The sequence below is a fragment of the Neovison vison genome, chromosome 2, assembly GCF_020171115.1.
Source record: "Neovison vison isolate M4711 chromosome 2, ASM_NN_V1, whole genome shotgun sequence".
NCBI lineage: Eukaryota > Metazoa > Chordata > Mammalia > Carnivora > Mustelidae > Neogale > Neogale vison.
In genome coordinates this window covers 158,652,003-158,676,243 of record NC_058092.1, presented here as the reverse complement: position 1 = coordinate 158,676,243, position 24,241 = coordinate 158,652,003, and the positions used below count along the sequence as shown (strand labels likewise).

Genomic DNA, 24,241 nt, shown 5'->3' with positions numbered 1-24,241 from the left:
AAGTAATTGGCTGCTCCCATATTGGGAGCATAGATATTTACAATTGTTAGATCATCTTGGTGGATAGTCCCTTTAAGGATTATGTAGTGTCCTTCTGTATCTCTGACTACAGTCTTTAGTTTGAAGTCTAATTTATCTGATATGAGAATCGCTACCCCAGCCTTCTTTTGAGTCCCATTGGCATGAAAGATGCTTCTCCACCCCTTCACTTTCAGTCTGCGTGTATCTTTAGGTTCAAAATGGGTCTCTTGTAGACAGCATATGGATGGGTCCTGTCGTTTTATCCAATCTGCAACCCTGTGCCGTTTTATGGGTGCATTTAGGCCATTCACATTGAGAGTGATTATTGATAGATACGTTTTTATTGACATCGAGTTACCTTTGAAGTCTTTCTTTCTGTAGACTGTCTCTATATTTCTGTTCAATGCTATTCTTGGGATTTTTCCTCTTTTATAGAACCCCCCTTAATATTTCCTGCAGTATCGGCTTGGTGGTTGCATAGTCTTTTAAGTCTTGCCGGTCTTGGAAACTCTTTATCTCTCCATCCATTTTGAATGTCAGTCTTGCTGGATAAAGTATTCTTGGTTGCATGTTCTTCTCATTTAGTGCCCTGAATATATCTTGCCAGCCTCTTCTGGCTTGCCAGGTCTCTGTGGACAGGTCTGACGTTATTCTGATGGGCTTCCCTCTGTAAGTAAGGAGCCTCTTTGCCCTGGCAGCTTTCAAGAGATTATACCTACAATTATAATTTCTCAATTTGACTATCAGGTGTCGTGATGTTTTTTTGGAGTGTATAATCTTGGGTGGAGACCGTTCAGCCTCTAGTACATGAACGCTGGTTTCATTCGCGAGATTTGGAAAGTTTTCATGAAGGACTTGTTCCACGACATCTTCTAGACTTCTTTCTTTCTCCTCCCCTTCAGGAATTCCAATAATTCTGACGTTGGAACGCTTCATGGCATCACTTATTTCCCTAATTCTGCTTTCGTGGGATCGAAGCTGTTTGTTCCAGGCTTCCTCCTGATCCTTTCTCTCTATCTGTTTGTCTTCCAGATCACTAATTCTATCTTCTGTCTCAGTTACCCTAGCTTTGAGAGAGTTTAGATTGGATTGGAACTCATTGAGAGCATTGTGGACCTCCTCCCTGGTAGCTTTAAGCTCCGCCCTAACATTGTGAACATCCTGTCTGGTCGCTTTCAGTTCGGCCCTAATCAATTCTGTTTGGTCATCCATGGCTTTCTCCAACCTAGCTATTGCCTGGATAATTGTTAGCCTGAATTCTCTTTCCGACATATTGTCTATGTTGATAGCCGTTAGCTCTATTGTGGAAGGTCCATCCTCTGTATTTTTCTTCTGTTGGGCATTCCTCCTCCTAGTCATTTTGGTGGGAGAAGACTGAACAGATGTAGCTGGATGTATCCACTCTGGTGCAGTCAAGGTGCACCCTGGAACACTTCCTGATCTGTCTCAGAGAGAAGCCTCAGTCTGGGTGCAGAAGCTGAATAAATTCCCCCTTGGACGCTGGCAGTGCAGGTTCCAAGTTGCAGACCCTGGGGGCGCAGGATCTTTTGCTCGTCCCCAAAGCCAAGGCAGTGGCGGCTGTCTGGGAGCTCCTGACCGCCAGAGAGGTTCCAAGCAGCGATCGCACACTGAGATTTTGCCGCCGGCCCGGGCTGGGAGTGCCCGGCTTGTGCGCACCTCTTTTCAGAGGCGGCTGTGGGTCGGGCCCGCGTCTGGGGCACTGAGAACGGGGCGCTGGTCCGGAAGCCGCAGGCTGGGCTTTTGCGCGCCTCTGTCCGGGGAAGAGTTTCGCGCGCGCGCGGCTTAGACTTTGAAACAATGGCCCGGATCAAGAAGCGCCCCCGGGCCTTAGAAACCCAGGAGAGCTGGAGCGACGTGCGCGCGCATCTCAAGCTTTGTGGTAGGGCAAGTGCGCGTTCTGCAGACCGGCGCGGCTCCCGTCCCCTCACAGGAGCCGGAACCCCCGCGCTCTGGGGTGCGCTGGCGGCTTAGGGACCAGGAGCCGGTTTCTCCGCCGCACTCTCTCTGCCTCCGCGCCGGGGAGGCCGTCTGGGACTGGGGACTTAAGCCCCTGTCCCTAGCCGCCCCGATTCCCACAATTTGCCCCCGCGATCCTTTGCTCTTTTGGAATGCTTTCAACCAGTCTCCAAGTTAATGCTGGTCCCCAGATGCAGCGCACTCTCGCTTGTATCGGGGTATTACTTTTGCACTGGTCGCCTCTGGTGGCTCCCTCCCCCTTTTGTTTATCTTCCGATATCAGTCCGCTGTTCCCATTCCGCTTTACCTGCTCACTGGCGCCTTCTGCCCCTGTAGAGATCCAGACGTGTATGATTCTGATCTCAGGCTGATTTCATGGGTGATCAGAGTTCTTTGGTAGGTAATCAGCTCACTTTGGGGTACCAGCTGAAAAGACGCCTCTTCCTAGTACCCCGCCATCTTGTCGAAAAAACCCCTCTTTCCTTTTAAGTTCTGTAAGTATACTTAGCTGGTAAGTTAGAGACCTTGCCAGAAAGTTTTCATCTAGATTAGGAGACTAGGGAGAAAAGGGAGAGTGTAGGGAGACATACTTTGTGCCTATTTATTCTATTAACTGGGGTGAATTAATTTGCATTGTTAGAAAAGGAAAATCACACATAAAAACATTTTTAAAATCCTTGAGAAGAATTAATCTGTCATGAATCATGCAATGTTTTAAGCTTAAAAGAATCATTAAGAGCTTTCTAGGTTTGGAGAAATATATACATATATATAATCTGTCATATTTAAGATCTGCATGACTTGCCTGTGTTAAATCTAGATGAAGCATTTCTAGCCCATTGGAGATGCCCCTTATTGTTCCCAAGTTCCGTTATATGTAGCTGCAATGGGTCATTCACTATCACTTGAATGTTGAGTCAAACTGAGTGTCACCATTCACTCCTGGAAAAAGACCCAGCTTTAATGATCAGTGGAGTCCAGAAGAGCCCAATGGGGAACCTTTCTAGTTTTTCTTGGTTAGTCACTTTGCATTCTCTTGGGAACAGATGCCGGGATGGAATCAGTCATACGAGTGATTTGCCAGGGAGATGGCTGTGGAGAATGAGGAAGCAGGAGTAAGAGTGGAATGCGTTCCTATTTCGATGCAGGTCTGACGATCGAGGAGACAGACAAGAAGAATGGACAAGAAGAGCTTCGGACTTGACTGCAGTTCAGAGACAGCTTCAGCCAGGCTGATGCGGAGTCCGGAGTAAAGGTACCCTCCAGGGAGACCCCACATGAGGCCAGGAGAGCCCCGCTCCACCATCCAGTCATTGGCTGAAAGAAGCCTTGGGAGAATATGGCCCCAGAATGGAGGTGAGTGGGGACCCAAAAGTCCCAGAGGTACTGAGGCTGGAGGCTGTCACTTTCCCATGCTTCTCACAACAGGTTCTTTTGAAAGGGAGAGCTGAAAAATGTATCTCCACAACTGCCTCACTAAGAAATATAAACCTATTAAACTCACCATTCGAAGAAGCTTACGGTCTTAAACGTCTGCATATCAATGAAATATCACGAATGCATCGGGCTCCTAAACTACATGTGGGCCTACTAGTTATGACATCCAAGAGCATCTCACTGGTGTTATAATGACGTCGAAATGAAATAAGGGTTATTTGCCTGGCTCCAGGGATTATTTTTTAGAACTTTGCTGTTTACAAACAAATTAAGGAAGACATTTTTTAAATTTACAAATTAAACTGATGTAGAGACATCTGTTAGTACCCTATAGCTTCAGTTCTCTATGTGTCTATAAGCACAGTGACCCCCTTTCGTGTTCCTATCCTCAGCACTCAGAGTTGGTTTACCCTAAGTAGATTTTCTTCTGCATGAGCACGTACTCATTATTTATTTGGACTTCACATAAAATGGCTGCTATCCTTGACCCAGTGGTCCCAAACCACTCACATGGGTCTAGAATGTTCTGTGCCTAGGGATGCTGTCATATGATTGCGGAAGCCAGGCCTCCTGCATTGTTCATTCCTTATGTGACATTCAGACCTCTCAGACTCATCTGCTTCATTGTCTTATTCCTACTAACCACACAACCCATCAAAGCAGAAGGACGCAAAAATGGGATTCAGACAAAAGAGGCCAAGCTTAACCAAGAGACTGGTTCTTCCCCCTCCCTTTGTTTGCAATGTTCCATGTATCTACTTTACAGTGGGAAAGGAGTAGAATGGCTCACTTACACAGAGTAGAAGTTAGTGGAGAAGAATCATTAATTAGTGAGAGGAAGCGTAACCTCATGTTAGGTTGGCCATCTGTGTGGGAGAGGAGAATTACGAATCCCTACAGGAGGTTTGTCTAACAGAGGCCATGCAGTCAGGAAGAGCAGAGAGCCCTAGAAGTGACATGCGTCTGCGATGCCCACCACGTGACATGCCTTCACCCAAACCTCTTTCTGTCTTACTAGAACCTCTCACTACCCAGCATGGTTGCCTGCTTAGTCCCATGACCACCATAAACCTTCTGGAAAGAGAATAACTTTCCAGTTGGAACATAAGTATTGTTAGCTCTCCCAGTGGCCCCCTTCCAGGTCCATGAGTCATGCCGAGCTACCTTTGTCCTGAATGGCTCTCACTGATAACTTGACCTACCTTTGCTCCTGTCAAGGCCACTCAGCACCCTTTAATAGAAACAAAGAGTGTTCAATGACAGTTGAAAAAGACCAACTAAAAATAGAACCCAAGTCACTATTAGAAGGCTAAATAATTAGCTAGATAATTAGCTACTTTCAAAATCAAAGCCGACCCCCCAAAGCCAAGGAAACTCCCTGACTGACAAATACACTAAGACAGCCACTTTCCAAGGAGACTCCTCCTCCACCACCACACACTGTCCCCTGCTCAACCTTCTGTAGAGACAGAAACTTAACGGACACAACGCACTGCAGCTGCTAACACCTGAGGCTGAGAAGCTCCTTGGAAGGATGAGGCAGGAGGCTTCACCACTCAGATGGGTTTTGGAGAAACCCAAATTGGCCACTGGGTCTCTCCTTGGTCTTTTGCCCAAAATTTAGCCCACAGCCTTCATAAAATTACACGTTAGTCCAAAGGAAATCTCAAAGATCTTCTCCACAAATGTTGGTGGTAATGGTAATAACTAGCTCTTCTGCACAACCAGAAATAGGCACCATGTGTTCTCATTTATGGGCTTTTGTCTGATGCATGCAGAAGTTTTAGAATTAAAGCTCTTTATTTATCTGTCTGGATGTTTTTGTGCCTACACATATGTAATAGTTTCCTGCCTTTGGATGGTATTACAAAATTACACCATAAATTTCTTAAAAGGACTTCTATTTTAATTGCTTTAATGATAAATAAACACATACAGATTGAACAGTTCTAAAATTCCCAAAAATTTGGGAAATTTAACCTTTAATACTTTCACATGCTTTAAAAATATTCTTATACAAGGATTTTCAAAATTCAAGTTTCCATAATTTGGGTAGGTCTTTAGCAATCAAGACTAGTTTGATATTGCTGGTTGAAACACTGGCGTTTCTAGAATCATACATTTCTATTCTATTTGGGTACATTCTTCCCAAAATTACAAAGGTTTCCTGATTAAATAAACCCACCTGTGGCTACAGCTGTTTTAGACTATCAAAAATTCAAATATTTCCTTAACCAAATTGAACCTTCTTCTGACCAACCTTATTTCAACAGTACTTAACGATTTGTAGTATAAAAAGTTTCCAAGCTCTTTACATAACCTAAAACCTTAAACTTATGCTAACCTGAGTTAATGGTTTTCTTTAGATACCCAGGTCACTTATAAAGAAGAGAAAATACTGAAACTTAATTACTAAACATAATTTTAATTCTATATGCTTTTTGTCTCTAATTTTTACATGGTACAGACTGGGATAAGATTTCAGAATTCCATTCAGGCCAGGTTATTTCTCCTGGAGAGCACACTTCTGTTCTATAGAAAGATCTGGACATATTTACAAATAATTCCTATGCCCCAACTACCTCCTCCTCTCATCCACCCCCCTCCAAAGCCACAAAGGCACCTTTCTCCATCCTCACCATGAGAACCTACGGGGCTCCTGATGAGAAGGCCCCAAAACGGTGGCCCCCAGGATTTTCCCAATGAGTCACACCCAGCCTCCAGCCATTTGTGAAAAGTATCATGTAAGTCTCCCCACGTGTCTGTGGCTTCAATGTTTTCTATGGGCCTCAGGAGGCAGTCACAGGCTCAGCCCCTGTCTCTCTGGATATGCCTGCCTCTCTAAATTTCAGGGTGGCAGCTAGTCTTGAAGCCTTGGTTCTCTGAGGAGCCCAAGAAAAGCTACTGATCTCCAGTTTGTCCTGATTTTTCTTACTGTAAGGCTAAAAGTGATGACTTCTCAAGTTGCTTCTCTTGCTGTCAACATGTTATACAACCATGTTGTGTCTGTAATACTGAGCAATGAACATCGGTACCACTGTTAGCTACAGATTTTATTCTGATTTCACCAGTGTCTTCCACTAGTGTCCTTTGTCTCTCCCAGAATCCAAATAAGGATAACACATAGAGTTTAGTTATGTATCAGCTTAGTCTCCTCAATCTGTGAAACTCCCATAGCTCTTTTTTTTTTTTTTAAGACTTTTTCACATTTGAAGTTCTCTCATTTTGGATTTTTCTGATATTTTCTATTAATTAGGCTGGAGTTCTGTTTGGGGGAAAGTATAGCACAAAGGTGAGTCCCCTTTTTATGCATCATTTCAGGATGTACATGACAGAAGCTTGACTAATAACTGGGGATGGTAGCTTGATCACAGGGTTTAGATGGCACCTACCAGATTTCTCTGCTGAAAAGTTACACTTTTTCCCCTCAAATCTCTATCAGTTAGAAGCCAATCACTAAATTCAGTGCACAGTCAAGGGGAAGAGAATTAAACTCTACCTCTTGGTAGCAGGAATATCTGTATCTATACCATGAATAATTTTTCTGTTATTTATTTTTTCATATGGACTCATGGACATTTATTTTATTCTTTGGAATTTGATCCAACATATGCTTGCTTGTGTCATTGCTCAATTTGTTAAAATTTCCTGGTTTCATATTTGTTTGAGCTTTTAACTTCTTCAGTCTGTGTCTGCCCTGAATAATGCTGTGCTCTTACTTCTCCCAGTGAGTGCCTGTCACTCTCTAGTTTTCATGTTGCTTCTTCTTCCTGTGACATCAGCTCTCTGCTGGGTTCACAAAAAGTAATTAATTTCCAACAATGCTCTTTCCAGCTCTCTATGTCTCTGAAATCATTTATTAGACTGATATCTGATAAATCATGATCCAAGAGCTCGCATGAAAATAATGGATGTATAATTACAATATGAGTTCTGAATCACTGGTTCTGTGTGCTCTGAAGTTTTCTGATCCAGGCTGGTGCCATTAGAGAAGATAAAAATAGATTATTTCTTCATGTCACTTCAGTTCCCTCCCTTCACATCACTCCCATCTGTCCCTCACCTACAGAACCCATTATGCACATAAGGCCCATGACTTGGCTTGTTCTATATCGATACTATCAATCATGCTCTTTGGCCTTACATCAATAGACTCACTCCTGACTTTGTCCTCAGGAGAAGATACAGTAAATTATCAAAAAGAGAAGGTTTACATTACTCTCATAAAGTGTAGTTAACAAGAGGGAGGACGTTCATACAACACCCCCATCAATCAGTGCCTGTGCTGAGACATAACAGTAAATGTCAATGGTAATAATAATAATAATAATAATAACTGAATAAATAAAGGCTTTTAAAATGGATACACCTCCAAGAATCTTAGAAAAAAATTCAACATGAATTTAGGACTCAGAGAGTTTAAAGGTCAGAACAGGTCAGGAAGAGTAAAACTAATACCATTTGATAGATTTGAGCAATTACTTTAGGAAAAATCCATTACATAATACACCTGTTAGATGCTGAGGAAGTAGTATGGAAAGGGACTATCTCGTCTGATAAAACACTATCAAAATGTATTCTGGAAAGGGATTCAAGATGGCAGCAAAGGAAGATCCTGAACTGATCTCCCATAAACATAAACACATCAAATCTACAGCTACATACGGATCATTCCCTATGAAAATGATCTGAAATCTGGATGACAGTCAACAGATAAAAGAATGTCATTGAGACAGGTAAGAGAGGCAGAGATTTAGTCTTCACAAAAAACTCAGGCCCCAGAGCCCAGCACACAATAGGGAGGGGTCTCACCAGTCTTGTGCTTCCTCTGGAAAAGTGAGGAGTTGGTGCCTCATATCAGGCAGTCCAACCCTTGGGATCTGCAGCAGAGAGATGAGTTCCCCAGAGATGCCTGGCTTAGAAAACCAAGGGAGATGAGGGATCCAAAGTACTATAGGAAACTGAGTGTTTGGTCTCACTCATCCTGGGATCCTGTTCAAAAGCACCACTTTTTTTTTTTTTTTTGTGGAAAAATTATTTTTTTTTATTTCTTTTCAATGTAACAGTATTCATTGTTTTTGCACCACACCCAGTGCTCCAGGAAACACTTGCCTTCCCTAATACCCACCACCTCGTACCCCAACCTCCCACCCCCCCGCCCCTTCAAGACCCTCAGGTTGTTTTTCAGAGTCCATAGTCTCTCATGGTTCACCTCCCCCTTTTAAAGTGTCTAGACTGTATGGCAAGAAAATTCATTTGTTCATCTGAGGGTATCTGCCCGAGGGGCAGGGGAGAGTCAGGGGTCTCTCTGGAGACAAAGGCTCTGGAAGACACCATTTGTGGGTTCTCCAACTACCCTGCTGGCCAAGGTAGGCACATTGTGACACAGCACCTTCCTGTTGCCTCAGAAGAAGGGCTCGCAGTCCCAGCATGGTCCCACCACCTTGCTGAGGCTAGAGAGAGTGGGTGGTAGCAGCAATTCTTCACTCCCGCAAGGGCAGACTAGTGTGAACAATCATGGCATTTCCCTGCCCCCAATCTCGGGACTGGGATAGGGCATTCTCTTGCAGCACAGCTAAAATTGATGAGTACATGCAGTCAAGGCATTTACCTGTTCTTGTTCTGAAGCCAGAGGGCGTGCCTTGCCCCCTGCACGCACCAGCTTCCCTGCTAAAGCCAGTAGGCATGTGAAAACCGCACAGGGGATGTCCCTTATTTGTTTGGCTCCGGTGCCCAAGGGGGCTGGCATTCCTGAACTCCAGGGAACTATACCAAATGCAAAGACACTTCTTGGCAGACCAGTACCCCCAGGACACTGCATAGACAGCAGGCTGAAACACAACCCCTGTCTTTCCATGAATAAAGCCTTTTTACTTACCCTGAAGCTTCAACCTGAGGGACAAGCTTCATGTCTCCCAGACATCTAGAGGCTACAGAGGTGCTCCCAGGGAATGTAAGCAGAAAGAAACCATCCTTGCTCACCCCCTTTGCCTCAATACAGCTCTACCAAACATCCCAGAAAGGAGCTTATACACTTATCTAGAGCCCTGATTTTTGAAACTGTCACCAGGGACACCTCCAGATCTCCCAATCTGGAGTCCAACTGGGATTGAAATTGTCACCCCACAAGACTATATATACTTGCACACTTTAAAAGCTTCTTCCTGAGTGTCTGACTTCCAATCAGCCTAAAACAAAGTGTTAGATTAGATTCCTCTCCTTGGAACACTGACAGGTCTTGGGGACAGATCAGAAATAAATCAGACTGTTTAGACAATCACAAAGGTTAGGAGACAACTAAGAACCAGGACAAGGGTAAGGGAGAAAGTTCGTCTCCCACACATGGCAACTTTTCATCACTGGAAGGAGTAGTTGTTTTGCCAAATATATAGAAACACAGGAAGTCAAGAAAAATGAGGAAATAAAAATACATTCCAAATAAGAGAATAAGACAAAACTTCAGAAAAATGTTAATGATATTGAGATAAGTAACCTACATGTAATAAACTCAATTTGATAGTCATAAAGATGCCCATGGAACTCGGGGGAAGAATGGAGGAGCACAGGGGGAACTTCACCAGCAACAGCAAGTGTGCGAAAGAACCAACCAGAAGTGACAGGAATGATGAATACAATAATTAAACCGAAAACTACACTAAAGGTGTTCAGCCTGAGACTGGATGAAACAGAAAATAGAGTCTCTGAGGTGGAACACAAAGCTGCCCAAACAGAGCAACAAAAAGAAAAATGAATTCAAAACGTTAAAGATAACTTAAGAAACTTAATGTGACATCAAGCAGCATAACACTCAAATTAAAGAAGTCCTAAAGGATGAGGAGAAACAGAAAGGTGCAGAAAACTTATTTGAAAAAATCATGGGTGAAAACTTTCCTAACCTGAGGAAGAAAACACCACACTGGGATATTCAAATCAGAAAAGCAAACAAATAAAAAACACCTCAAAGACCCCAACACCAAGCCACATTATAATTTGAATGTCAAAAATTAATGATAAAAAGCAGCAGCAAAACACCTGTTTATTATGTGCAGGGAAGTGTACCCAGTAGGCTACCAGCAAATTATTCAGCACGTTTCACAGGCCAGAAGAGAGCAGTGTGATGTGTTTAGAGTACTGAGGGAGGCACCTCAGTGGCACAATTGTTTAAGAGTCCAACTTTTGGTTTCTGCTCAGGTCATGATCTCAGGGTTGTGGGATCAAGCCCCACCTTGGGCTCCCTGCTCAGTCTGCTTCAGTTTCTCTCTCTTTCATCCCTCTTCCAAACGAATTGTTAGTGTCTGTGATCAAAGGAACGAGGCTGATGCAAAGTGAAAGTCAAGCAAAGCTTTATTTCACGCCAAGCATCGAAAACCAAACTGACTGGTAGGGGCCATCTCTTACAAAGAGGCAACGACGACGACCCCAACGAGGCCACTCCCCAGACAAGGCCATTCCCCGGACGATGCTCCCCAGACAACAACCCTGACGAGGCTGACGACTACCCCAACGACTACCCCCAACGTCTACTACTACTCCCTCCCATCCAGCCTCACAAATCAACCTTTAAAGAGGCGGTTGAGCCCAGCCCACACACAGGTGGCCAATGAGATTGCAACACACAGGGAAAGCTGCACAGTCATACTCGGTCAGCAATATGGGTGACCAATTGAATTTCAACTGACCACAGTAAATATATGAACGCCCCACTGATTGGATGTCTCCATCTGGTCTGGTCCACCCCTATATCTGGGGTTTGCAAGTAAGTTCCTCTGGCTAAAGAGGCCCTCATACAGGCCCTCACGTTCCCCCCTTTTCCTTGGAAATTAGTCAAATCCTGACTTTTCAGCCAGTTCTATGTTCTCCTGTTGTAAGGGGTTATATTGAGCTTGTAAGACTAACATGTTTATCGCTCTAATTTTCTTTTGTTCAAATGACATTAGGGCATTTACAATGCAGGGACCAAAAAGTAACAGTAGTGCACAGTCAGCTGATGAGTTAGCCATTCACCGCTTTGTATACCCTTTTTCATTTTTCCTAATTCCATTCATCTAATTTCCTGCCTATACTTTACATAAACAGGTAACAATAGCAGCAACAATAAACACAAAGGTTTTTTAGTCTTAGCTTTAGTCCACGGTCAGCAGGGTCCATGGGCTGCGGCTTCCATCTCTGGGGGGCGTCCTCATCCTCATCTCATTTGACATGATCCGCGTGAATCCAGGCCCTAATGCCTTCTACTTTTACTGACATGGGGGTGGTCAGGATGACAGTAAATGGTCCCTTCCAGCGAGGCTCCAAGTTTCCCACTTGATAGCGACATATCCAAACCAAGTCCCCGGGTTGGTAAGGATGTGGTTCCACCTCTGTCTCTGACCCAGTGTGGGCAGTCCGGATCCCTGAGTGGGCATTTTTTAAGATAGACTGTAATGCATGCAGTGACTGGAGTACAGAATTATTAGTCATTTTTGCTAGGGCAACCTCTTGTAGCCGACGACAGAGCCGGGGGGGGGAGGGGTCTCCCGAACATTATTTCAAGTGGGGTCACCTTGTTTAAATAGGGTGTACATCGTGCCTTGAGGAGGGTGAAAGGAAGGAGATCCACCCATCCACCACCAGTCTCCAGAATTAGTTTTGACCAGGTCTCTTTAAGAGTCTGGTTCATTCTCTCTACTTGCCCGGAACTCTGGGGCCAGTAGGCATAATGTGTTTCCAATTAGTGCCCACGGCCTTGTCCGATCCCTGTGAGACTGAACTCACAAATGCAGGGCCATTGTCTGACCCGATCGATCGCAAGAGGCAGCCCAAACCTAGGAATTATTTCTTCTGGAAGCTTTTTAGCTACCACTCTTGGCATCTCATGTTTGGCAGAAAAAGCCTCTACCCAGCCTGAAAAGGTATCTACAAAAACTAACATATACTTGTGCCCATATTTTCTAGGTTTCATTTCTGTAAAATCTATTTCCCAATAAATTCCTGGTTCCTTACCTCTTTCTCTTTTCCCTCTTCCCATTTTAGTTCTTCCCACATTAACTGCCTAGCACTGAGCACATCTATCAACTACATCCTGAACCATACACCCTAATTTAGAAACCTGGAACTGCTTGTCTATAAGTTCCTTGAGTTTGCATATCCCCAAGTGAGTACCCTGATGTATCTGGTCTACTAACTTCTTATCTAGTCTTCGAGGAAGAATTATTTTTCCTGCTTTAGTCTTAGCCCAGTTCCCTTCATAGCCCAATTTAACCCATTTTTGTAAATACTTTAAATCTTCTTCTAAATAGTTTGATTTTTCTGGTAGGGCTGGAGCCGGGAGTGTAACCAGTTCTTGTACTATTTCTCAGGCTGCTTGCTTTGCAGTTTGATCTGCTAATTGGTTTCCTTCTGAAATCAAATCAGTCCCCTTTTGGTGACCTGGGTAATGCATAATGGCCACCTCTTTTGGATCCCAAATAGCCTAGAGGAGAGCCAATATTTCTCTTCTGTTTTTAATTCCTTTTCCTTCTGCTGTTAATAGGCCCCTTTCTTTATAAATAGCCACATGTATATGGAGAGTAGCAAAAGCATACCTGCTATCCATATAGATGTTGGCAGTTTTACCCTAGGCTATCTGCAGTGCTTTGGTGAATGCAATCAGCTCCACTTTTTGCACCGATGTTCCGTGTGGCAGGGCTGCTGTCCAGAGTTCCTGCTCAAAAGAAACCACCACAGCCCCCGCATACCTCTTTCTATTGACCATGTAGCTACTCCCATCTGTGAACAGAGTCATCTCGGCATCTGGGAGGGGAACGTCTCTGAGATCCGGCCTTATTCCTGTGACTTGGGTTGGGACCTCCCCACAGTCGTGTGGGTGGTCAACCAGCTCCTCTGGCAGCAGCGTGGCTGGATTTAGCACCGCTGGGGGCTGGAAGGTCACTCTTGGTTCATTAAGGAGGAGGGCCTGATACCCCGTCACTCAGCTGTTCGTCATCCATTGGTTTGGTGGAGTCCGGAGAAGGCCCTTGATAGCGTGTGTGGTGGTTATGATGAGATTTTGACCCAAAGTCAATTTACTTGCACCCTTGACCAGGAGGGCTGTGGCAGCAATTATGTGGAGGCAAGGGGGAACCCAGCTGCTACTGGATCTAGTTTCTTGCTAAAATAGGCTACTGGCCTTTGCCAAGGCCCCAGAGTCTGAGTCAAAACTCCTTTGGCCACCCCTGCTTTTTTATCCACATACAAGTGGAAGGGCTTGGTAAGATCTGGGCTGACCAATGCTGGGGCACTCTGTAAGGCTGTTTGTAATTCCCGAAATGCTCCTTCTGCCTCAGCTGTCCACTCTATCATAGTGAGCCTCCCTTTTGCCAGTTTGTAGAGAGGTCAGGCAATCTCTGCAAACCGCGGTATCCACAGCCTACAGTAACCCACCGTCCCAAGAAATTCCCTCACTTGTCGGGACATGGTGTGGCAGGGGTATTGGGTGATCACTGTTTCCTGGACTCAGACAGTGAACGCACTCCCTCGTGGAGATCAAAGCCTAGATAAGTGGCATGGCTCTGACAGAGCTGCGCTTTCTTCGCTGACACCTGATACGCTTTTTCCTGCAGAGTCTGTAAGAGAGCTTTCGTCCCCCACAAACATGACTCATCGTCCTCAGCGGCTACTAGCCAAGTCATCAACGTACTATAACAGAGTGACTCCCGGGTTGTAGGTTCTATACTCACACAAATCCTCATGTAGGGCCTTGTCAAAAATGGTGGGTGAATTCTTGAATCCTTGGGGAAGTCTTGTCCAGGTGTGCTGGCCTTGGAACCCTTCCTGTGGGTCGGACCACTCAAAAGCAAAAAGGGGCTGAGATTCCCTTGCTAAATATATGCAGGAAAATGCATCCTTGAGATCTAAGATGGTATACACAGTTCTTTCGGGGCCCAGGAGGGAGAGTAGGGTATAAGGGCTAGGCACCGTCAGGTGGATATCTACAACCCGTTTGTTAACTTCTCGCAAGTCCTGAACAGGTCGGTACTCCCCAGTCTCGGCCTTTTTGACGGGCAGCAAAGGTGTGTTCCATGGAGATTTGCAAGGAAATAGGATCCCATCTCCTCGGAGACAGTTAATGTGTTTTCTGATCCCTTCCTTTGCTCCCTGGGGGGAGGGGGTACTGCCAAACGCAAACAGCCATAACCATCGCCTTTAATTGCACCACCACTGGATGTTGTCCCCTGGCCAAGCCAGGGGGCTCCCCTTCTGCCCAGACCTAGGGAAACTCGACCTGTAGGGTTTGGAGAAGGCTCCCCCCTTTGTCTCCTCTGGTTTTGAGACTGGCTCATAAAGGAGGTATTCATCTACTGCTGCCATAGCACCTGTACACTGGGTTGTCTCAAGGTTACAATCATGTCTCCTTCCAAGAACTGAATGCCAGCTCATAACTTGTGGAGGAGATCTCTTCCCATCAAGTTATATGGGGCATTAGGGAGGGGAAAAAAAATCAATGTTTAACTACTCCTGAGGCCAAATTTAAAGTCCTTTCTGTTGTCCATTTATGTCTCTTTGTGCCATTTGCTCCTTGTACCCAGACTTCCTCTCCAGATAGTTTCCCCATGGGTTTAAGTAATGATGGAAATTGGTCTCTGGTGTCCACCAAAAAAATCAATTGATTTCCCCTCCACTTCAATTTTTACCTGAGGTTTGGAGAGGGGATCCGAACCATGGCCCCTTCAGTCTCTGGTGGCAAGCATTGCTGTCTTCCTTTTGGGGCACTCCTTGGCCTAATGTCCTTTTTCCTTACAGTAAGCACACTGATCTGAATCTAAGTCTTCCCACCTGCCTTCTCTGTGCTTAGGATTTTCCTTCCATTTACTATCCCCTACCTGTCTCCTCCCCTCCTCATGTAATGCCAAAACCTTAACCAGTTTTTTTGTCTGTTTTTCATCCACTTTTGCATCCCTGTTGTTAAACATCTTTTCTGCTATTCCCACTAACTCAGTCAGATTCTTCCCTTCAAATCCTTCAATTTTCTGAAGTTTCCTCCTTATATCTGGGGCTGACTGACTGGCAAATGCAAGATTCATTGCCCTCTGATTTTCGGGTGCGCTAGGGTCGATCTGGCTATACATTTTATAGGCTTCAATAAGCCTTTCTAGGAAAGCTCCTGGAGACTCATTCTTACCTTGAGCCACTGTACCAGTTTTAGATAAATTTATGGATCTCCTTGCAGCTGCACGGAGGCCTCCCAGTAGAGCCTGGTGGTAGAAACGTAAGCTCTCCTTGCCTTCATTGGAGTTTAGATCCCAGTTGAGGGGTTCCCTCAGGAAGTAGTCCTCCATTTGGCAGGGATCGAGGTCCCTGCCAAGTCTCTCGCTTTTCACCTTATGGGTTTCTTGCATGATGCGATCCCTCTCTTCCGCGTTAAAGAGAGACATAAGGAGCTGTTGAATATCCACCCAGGTAGGTTGGTAGATAAGAAAGACAGTCTCCAAGAGACTAATTAAATCCTCAGGGAGGACAGAAAAGGATTTGTGTTGGGCCTTCCAGTTATAGATGTTAGAAGAGGAGAAAGGGATATAGGTTAGTTGGGGGTGCCCTCTCCCATATGGTAGAGCAAACTCATGGAGAGGCAGCATTGGCGCCAACAGTACTGGTGAGGTAAAGGGAGGCAGAGGGGGATAGAGGAAAGGGGAAAGATCAGGGCAGTCTCTCTGTTTGGTGGTCCCATAGATGGACCCCAACAGCATATGAGGTGGACTGGTAAGGGCATCTCAGGACTGAGAGTCAGGTTTAGGGGACAGATGGGGAGGGGAAATTCCACATCCTCCACATCCGATGGGGGTAGGACGGTCTTCTTCCCTGGTTCCCCCTTATCTGTCTGTTCTGGTTTTGGTGCTGTGACCTGCCTTAGAGGGAGAGAGATGGTTTCATTAGCAGGGGAAGGTGGGACTTGAGCCATGACGGTGGCTCTTCTATCAGATATCACCTGGCCACAATGTACGGTATTTGGTCTCGATGTAGATCGAACACCTCACTGAATAGATCTGAGCCTAGGCAAACGTTCCTTCCGGCAGCCACCCTGTGGGCCACTCTAACTGGCAGAGTGTTTTTAGTTTTCCTGGGGAAACCTTGTCACCTGACTGGGTGGCTTTACCTTGAAAATCCTTGAAATGTTCGAGAACAAGACCTAGGGCTGTCACAGGTCCCTTACTCTCCGCTTGTCCCATTTCTCCAAATACAACAGACAACAAAAAAACAAGGCAAAGACAACCACAGGCCGAGCAATCCCCATCCAGAGCCCACTGCTGCTGGGGACTTTCTTGGTCCCTGACAAACCAGACAATGGACAACAAAAAAACAAGGCAATCACTTATAAAGCTAGAGTGAAGACAAAAATAATATGTTTAACTAAAACTACAATAATTAAAATATTTATATTTTAAAAAGGTTGTGACATCAAAACATTAAACATGTGGTTCCCCACAATATAGAACTTCAACAGTTTACATCAATGGAAAAGTCATCCACACAGAAAGTCAATAAGAAAACATCAGTCTTAAATGAATCATGTATACTGAGGTGAATGGATAAAGATATCACACACATCAATACTATTCAGCCATAAAAAATAATGAAATGGTGATGGTCGTGGTAAATGGAGAACCTTGAGAATACCTTGTTAAATAAAATAAGAGAAAGACAAATACCATATAGTTTCAGTTGTATGTAGAATTGGAAAAAAAAAGAAACTCAGATTCATAGATAGAGAGAAGAGATTGGTGTCTGCTGAAGGGAGGAACTTGGAGGCCTGGGAGGGCGGAGGGATGGAGCCACAGGGTGGGGGAGGGGCTGCTTCTCTTCTGTCCCCTCCCCCTCCCTCAGGAGCCCTTTGTGACCAGACAATAGCTCTGTGATGTGGGCCTGGGGCTTGTATCTGCACCTCCACACCCAGGGCTCAGTTGTCTGAGGGCAGCAGTGCGATTGGTCGCTAACTCTCAGGGCTCCGTTGTCTGAGGGCAGCAATGCGATCAGACATTAATGTCTGATGAGGGAAGAGATGGAAAATTATCTCTTCCCTCAGGAATTCTTTTTTAATGGTTGGATGAGCTCCAGTCCCATTATCTGGGCAGTTAATACCATCTTTGCCCTTGTATGTGGGATAGGGCTCTTTGTCTTTTTCCTCTCCTACTTCCAGCGTGATCCATCCTCACCACCAGGCAAGAAGCACAAGAAGAGCAGGAAGGTAAGGAACCCTCGGCCCAGACCCAGCAGAGTGTGATTCTATCTTCTTTTCTATTATTCTTTCCACTTTTCTGAGTCACTGGAAAGACCCCTGAAATGGGAAAGAATAGAATGGGTATTCTCAGGAGAGAGTAGACCACCATCCATCCAGGACAAGCCAGACTCAGCAGGGGTTAGAGGGACACGAGGATTTCTCCCTGAAGATCTCGGGCCAGAATCCAGGTGTGGTGGAGGGGTCCAGGGCAGTGTCCCAAACTCAGTGACCGGTGGCCAAGGACCAGAGGCCAAAAGCTGCCTCTCTAGCGGAGGTCAGGCCCCTGAGCACTGGGTCACCAGCCACCGTCCCAGGACAGGTATTTCAGGTGAAAGTTCCCCCTTCAGGGCTGATTGAGGGCAGTACTGAGCCCAGGAGGTCCCAAGCAGCAGCTAGAGTGGGGCTCTGGCCTTGGAAAGTGGGGTCCTATGTGAAAAAGTCCAGTTGCGCCACCAGGTCAGAAACAGTGGCAAACTTCTTACATAGGATATCCTTCTGTACATTCTTCAAAGAAGGAAAACTGGAAATATTTGTTTCCATTTTGAAAAGGAAATGAGTAAAACTAAAGAAAATCACAGTCCGCCCACCCCCTTAGTTAAACGTAGGAAGTCACACTACTCATGAGCAGTGAGCACCTGCTGCTGGGCTGGGGGTCCCAGCCTCCCCATGTTCTCTTATCTCAGTACCAAGCAGAGCCACGGAGGAGGAGCAAAAGAAGCCAGAGAAGCCAGACTCTGAAAGGTGAGTGTCCGCCACTCGCCCCTGCGTGCTCCAGTTACACTGTGTCCCCTCCTCTGAAGCCCGGCCCCACCGTCTCCCAAGACACCAGGGCCTGAGCCCATCCCTCAGGAAACAGAGTCCTGGGAGGTGGGTTGGGGGCTCCTGGGAGGGAGATCACAAGCCACCCAGAGGCTTCCCAGATTCTGCACCAGAACAAAGCCCTGAGGGGCTGGAAATGGGTGTCGCCCAGCAGGGGCCCCAGGGCCTAGACTGGGGGCGGGACCTCCTGCTCCCACTGTGGACAAGTTGTTCAACTCAGCTCATATTCCTCTGTGAAGCCATGCAGTCCTTCCTCCCCCAGCAAGGTCATGAGTGAGAATACACTTTGTAAAAGACAAAGCGATCCCCAAAATGAACCCTGTAATCACCGTGTGGGCACGTGACCTTGGACAGTGCTGTTTGGGGCTTCCAAGTCCAATCCCCCAAAGGTCTCCCCTAAAGGGACATTATACCCAGTCTCCTGTAAGACACCTGGGCCCCCGCCTTCCCCTGTGACCCAGTCTCCTGTTTCCAGCTTGCAGAAATTGCCTGCACGAGCTGGAAGAGTTCCACAGTTTAGTCTCCCTTCTGCAAAGGTAATGAATCTGCCCCCTTTTCCCCTGGGTGGGCCTCCCCGAGTCTGTGATGTGACCCCCAGGGCTGCAGGAAACAGCCTCTTGGGCTTCTTGGGGGTGCTGGGAGGAGCCGTGGGACAGATTGTGACCAAAGCCCCAAGCTGAGGGACAGCAGGAGTATTGTGATGTAGGTGTGGGGCGTGGAGGGCCATGGGGTCCCCTCCCGGCCCCAGGCTGCTACAGGGACAGCTCACACCTCTTATCTCCCACAGCCACCTGACAAGGCTCTCTGACCAGGGGGGCTTTCACCAGTCCTTACATCAAGCAGCGCCTGGTCAGGTGCGCCAAGGGGCGCCAGTTGGAGCCCATCAGCCATGCAGGGAGCCTGTGGAAGGCGCTCCTCCTGCCGTGGCCTCATCACCTGCTCGTGCTCCGCTGACAGGGCCCCCTCGGCCTCTGGCCTCCACCCTGCCAGGGAGACCTCAAGAAGAGCAAACTAAATTTAAAAAAATCCTACCAGACACAGTGAGAAAGAACTTTCTTCCAAGTCATTCCAACTGGGCCTCTCTCATTTCAACCATCTCAGGCCTTGGCCATGCCAGCTACCCCATTTTATCCTTTTCCTGGTGGTGGAAAAGTACCAAGTCCTTGTTCTTGCCTGGCACATTACAGCAAAAGTGCCAGCAAGAACACGTGTCCTGCCACCCACCAGATGCCTCGTTCTGGGGTGGCCTTACTAACAGGCAGATAGAGACTCATAACCCTTCATTTGTCAATCCGGCTGTCCAGAAGCTCCTTGAACTACTAATCAGCAAAAGGGTAGAACTGAAGAGTTGGAAGGAGAAAGAAAAGGTTGTGTCAGTTTTCAAACAGTGGTGTCCAGACGACCACGTGAGCTTCTGGGGGACTCTGTGGAAGCTGCTGGGTACTGAGCAGACTACCACCACCCCACCATCCTTCTGGAACATGAAAAACAAAGCAGAGCCACTGGCCCAACCTCAGTCGTTCTCATCTCCCAAGGTCTTGGAAGACCACTTGCAATGGAAACGCAGCCAGCTCTTCTGGGGTCTCCCCTCTCTGCACAGTGAGTCCCTGGTGACCACTGCCTTGTTTTCTTCTCACTCTTCTCCACTACAGTCTCCCTCTGTTTTATTCAATGGGATCTCTAATTGCTTGCCAGTTCTAAACCAGGATCAAGTATCTTCACAGTTTTCCCATGCCCCACCATTGTTCCACCGTGGGATCCAAACTCAACCCTCAACACTAACCTTGCCCCAGCCCCAAGTCCCCCTTGCACCCTCTGTCCCAATAAGTCCACCTTCTCTCCCATCCCAGAGGAGGACCAGTAGGGTATCTTTTGCTACATCCCAGAATAAGACACAATCCTTTACCCCAACTAAAATGCAACATCTGGAGTGGCCCTTGTCGCCAAAGCAACAAGGAAGGGGGAAGACTTTACCCACTATGGAGAAAAGATCTCCAAAATTCTTTAGCCAAGTCCCTCCCAAGCTTCTGGAGGACCAACAGGCCTCCCAGGCCCACAGATCAGGTTCTACCTTTCAAGGGGACTTTGTCATCTTTAATATCCAGAAGCCACAGCTTCAGAGGAAGCTCAGCAGGGATAAACAGCAAAGCAGCTTGCCCCACAAGGTTCAGCTGTCTCTGAAACTGAGGTGGCCTCAGGATGAATCCCTGGGAGTGAGTCAGGCACAGGGAGAGCAGGGGCTCTCAAGGCCCTTTGTGTTTAAAGGTAAAAGCAGCCAAGCTACATGGAGGACCAGGTCCACATACCACAGGAAGTATAAAGCAAGATTCAAACTAGAGAAGAACTTTGGTAAGGGTCTAAGGCAGTGTCTGAAGAGGACACCAACAGGTTTCTCCAGGATCTCAGCTAGGTTCTCAGTGAAGGTTCTGGGAACCAACTCTGAGAAGGAGTTTGGAAGACCCTTAATAGGGGCCTTGGAGGGTGATCCAGGAAAATACTTAGCCAGGGGCCCAGACAAGCAACGTAGAGAAAGAACTTTAAAGGTTCATTTACACAGGAAATTAGGACAGATCAGTAAAGGTCTGATCCCTGTGACTGTGCGTCGATCCTGGTTTGTGGCCAGCCATGCTTTTCCCAAGTCCCAACCCCACATGGCTATTAGAAATCTAGCACCCTTAAAGGATCAGGAGCTCTGCGTAAACACCTCCCATGAGCTGTCCTTCCTTTGTCCTAACACTCAGCAGAAGCTGGAAACACACGTCATAAGTTTTCGAGTGAGGCGTAAGTGGGACCTACCTCTCCAAACTGTTGAGCCTATAGCAGTTGAGCTCAAACTACTTGAAGCTCAACATTTGCCTTTTCCCCAGTCCCCCTTTCCATGCTCAGCCACCTTTATACCTGGGACCCCCTCAAAAGCCAAATTTTACAAGTTCTTGGGGAAACCACCTCAGCCCCATCCAGAAGAGAAGGGTATAACTGAAAAGTCTGATTCCACTTCAGGGAGTCCCCTGCCTGTTCCCTCACCCATACGTGAGCAAATCCAGCAGGCCCTGGGAAGGACTTTACCTGGTGATGGCCATCAGTCCTCAAAGACGTCTTTATCAAGTCAGGAGGGCAGATCACCTTCTTGGGCCTCCATTTTCAGCCTCCCAAACAGAAACCTGCACAGCAAGACTGGTATGGGGACCAAGAAAGACAACCTGGAACCAAGTCCAAGTTTAGAAATGGCCAGGAATGAGCTAAAAGAGAGTGGGGGTCAGGCCTCACCAGACATGGTAGCAACACTGAAGATGAAGCTCAGGTCCCAAACTCCAAGGTCTGAAGGGGCCACAGAGGCGATGGAGGCCAAGAAGGCCCCTGCGTGGAAAGTTGTCTTAAGACCCAGTGGGCTGGCCAACAAACCAGCCATTTATGTGGATCTGAGATCAGGATATCCAGGTGCTAGGAAAAGCCCCTCACCATCTACAGTGTTGGTTGCTCAAGATCCAGAGGAGGTAAGCCTTGAAACAAAGGTTAGTAAGGTTGAGCTCCAAGAGAAGATAGAGTCGGAGAACCAGCCTGAAGGCCCTACCACTAGTGAGCTTCCTCAAGATTCTCCCAGTGACCTCCTCCTCCCAGACTTTGCCACTTGTGTGCTTGTTGAAGACAGTGGCACCAATGTGCTCCCACCAGACACTCACACTAATGCTGTCCTTGCTGCAGAAAGCTTGACCACTCAAGAGTCACCCTCCTGTTCCCAAATGGAACATGCCAGTGGAGAGACACCAGCTTCCCCAGTGTCACATAACCTTAGCTCAAGTGGATTAAGCAGTGAGGGGCAGCAAGAGCCCTGTGGACCAAAGGTTGAGGAACCAAGTGACAGCCAGAGCAACAATGAGACCTCTGATGAGGGAAAGGACCAGAAGAGACCCAAGCCAGAAGAGAATGAAGACAGGTGTGCAGAACAGTTGGCAATCAGGGCTTCCCAAGCTAGCAAGATAGGCCACCCTCCCCAGGTCAGAGGATCAGGAGAGAGCCTTGGGAGCAAATACCTCCGGCTCATGCCACCAGAAAAGGGACATGTTTTTCCGGAAAGCCACTTTAGACAAAGGATGAAGAATTTTCTGCAGTGCCTTAATCCCACTAAAAAAAGCAAAGGACTGGAAGTCCCCCTTCAAAAAAGCAAGCCTGCATCGGCTTCTGCCCAGAGCTGGGTACCAGTCAGAAGCAGATCGGTTATGGACAACAGGGCTGCCGAAACTCAGACGGTAGTGACAGCTGTGGGACAAATTCTGGTGGAAAAATTGCGACTCCACCAAGGAATTCGGGCCTCAGAGATGTATCAGCACAAGGAATTGCAGGCCCCAGTACATAGGCTTTCTTGCCCCCACAGGGCTTTCGCCTCTACAGACCAGAAGAGAGTGATGGGAGGAATAGCCTCCAATCAGCAAGGTACCCCCAAGGGCCATAGCTTCCCTAGCAAGAGCCAGCTGGCCAGAGACAGAAATGGTGAATGGAAAAGCCTCCCCAGGAACCTGGGGCCCCCAGGCAGATCCAGCCAGCACCAGCCGATGGTGGCAGGTGTCTCAGGTCGAGTTCTCCATTATCCTACATGCAGTTTTCGAAAATATGCCTCAACCTATCAGGCAGAGAACGCTTCACACATCTTTCCTGGTCAGAAAGATTTCCCTCAAAAAATCGAGTATATGCAAAGAAAGACCATTTTTTCTCATATTAGCACATCCTCTGTGTGCTAATAACTTCCCCGTGCCAAAATTTTGTTTCCCGAAAATACATGTTTGGTGTTTTTCCTCTCATGAGTGGTGCTGGACTTTGTGTGTGCCCTGCTTGGGTGGATGGGATCAGGGTTTTATCTCCCCAAAGGCCTGCTTTGGCTTCCAGAAGGATGGGGCCTTGGAGGGCCAGGGACCTTGGGGTCCACCCCATCCCCTTCCTCACACACCTTCCATTTCCACGACAAGGTGAACAAGACCCAGAGTGGGACCTTGCTCTGCCCATCCTCTCCTGCTTTCCTTCCACCTGAAATTTGTGTGGTTGTAGGGAGGGTCTTCTGAGGCAGAAATCCCGCTCAGGCTCCAGGAAGACAGAGTCCTAGATCAGAGTGGGGCCCGCAGTTGGGAGACACAAGGCTGGCCCTGAGGGCAGAGGTGAGAAATCCTGCCCCCATCCACGTATCCTGTGGGGAGTAGAGGAAAGCCACCCCAGGAGCCTTCTCTTCCCAGATAATCACATATTAGCTTCATGCAGCCAGCCCCCTTACACTCGGAGCAGCAAGGGACAAGCTCGCTCCCAGCACTGAGGGTGTGTGTGGTGCCACAGAGAGCCCCAGGCACCAGCCTGCCCAGCCCCAGGGCACTGAAGGGGCCTTCCCACCAGCACCCCTTTCCCCTTCTGGGGGATGGGTAGGGTGTGGCTTGTGGGCAGGGAACCCTGCACTTAGGGGGGGAGGCCAGGAAGGAAGCCAAGTGTCAGGGTAAGCCCATGCCTGGTGTGACGACTGAAGACCCTTGGTGTCCCACTGCCACCTACAGGCCCAGAGGGGAGAAGTTAGAGGCCCTGGGACTGTCCCCACAGGATTTCCACCCCACTCCAGCTGCCAAGTCCAGGGGTGGGGTTGTGGAGAGGGTGGGGCGGGGGGTGTACAGAAGCCACCTGAGCTCCCCACATGGAAAGCCAGGTTCCCAGAGGCAGCAAGGCCTTCAGGCAGAGAAGTTAAGTTCTGCACAATTTGATAAGCTTGTAGGACTGCGGGCC

The 24,241-nt window shown here is 47.3% G+C and overlaps 1 protein-coding gene across 1 annotated transcript; it reads left to right on the top strand.

Moving 5' to 3' along the window:
* The first annotated feature begins 17,408 nt into the window (after positions 1-17,408).
* LOC122900623 (spermatogenesis-associated protein 31E1-like) lies at positions 17,409-23,283 on the top strand. The gene is made up of 5 exons (XM_044239393.1): positions 17,409-17,635; positions 18,352-18,409; positions 18,963-19,023; positions 19,275-19,550; positions 19,785-23,283. Exons 1-5 carry the CDS (start codon positions 17,438-17,440, stop codon positions 23,221-23,223), a joined length of 4,032 nt encoding a protein of 1,343 aa, XP_044095328.1. The 5' UTR covers positions 17,409-17,437; the 3' UTR covers positions 23,224-23,283.
* Positions 23,284-24,241: the final 958 nt, after the last annotated feature.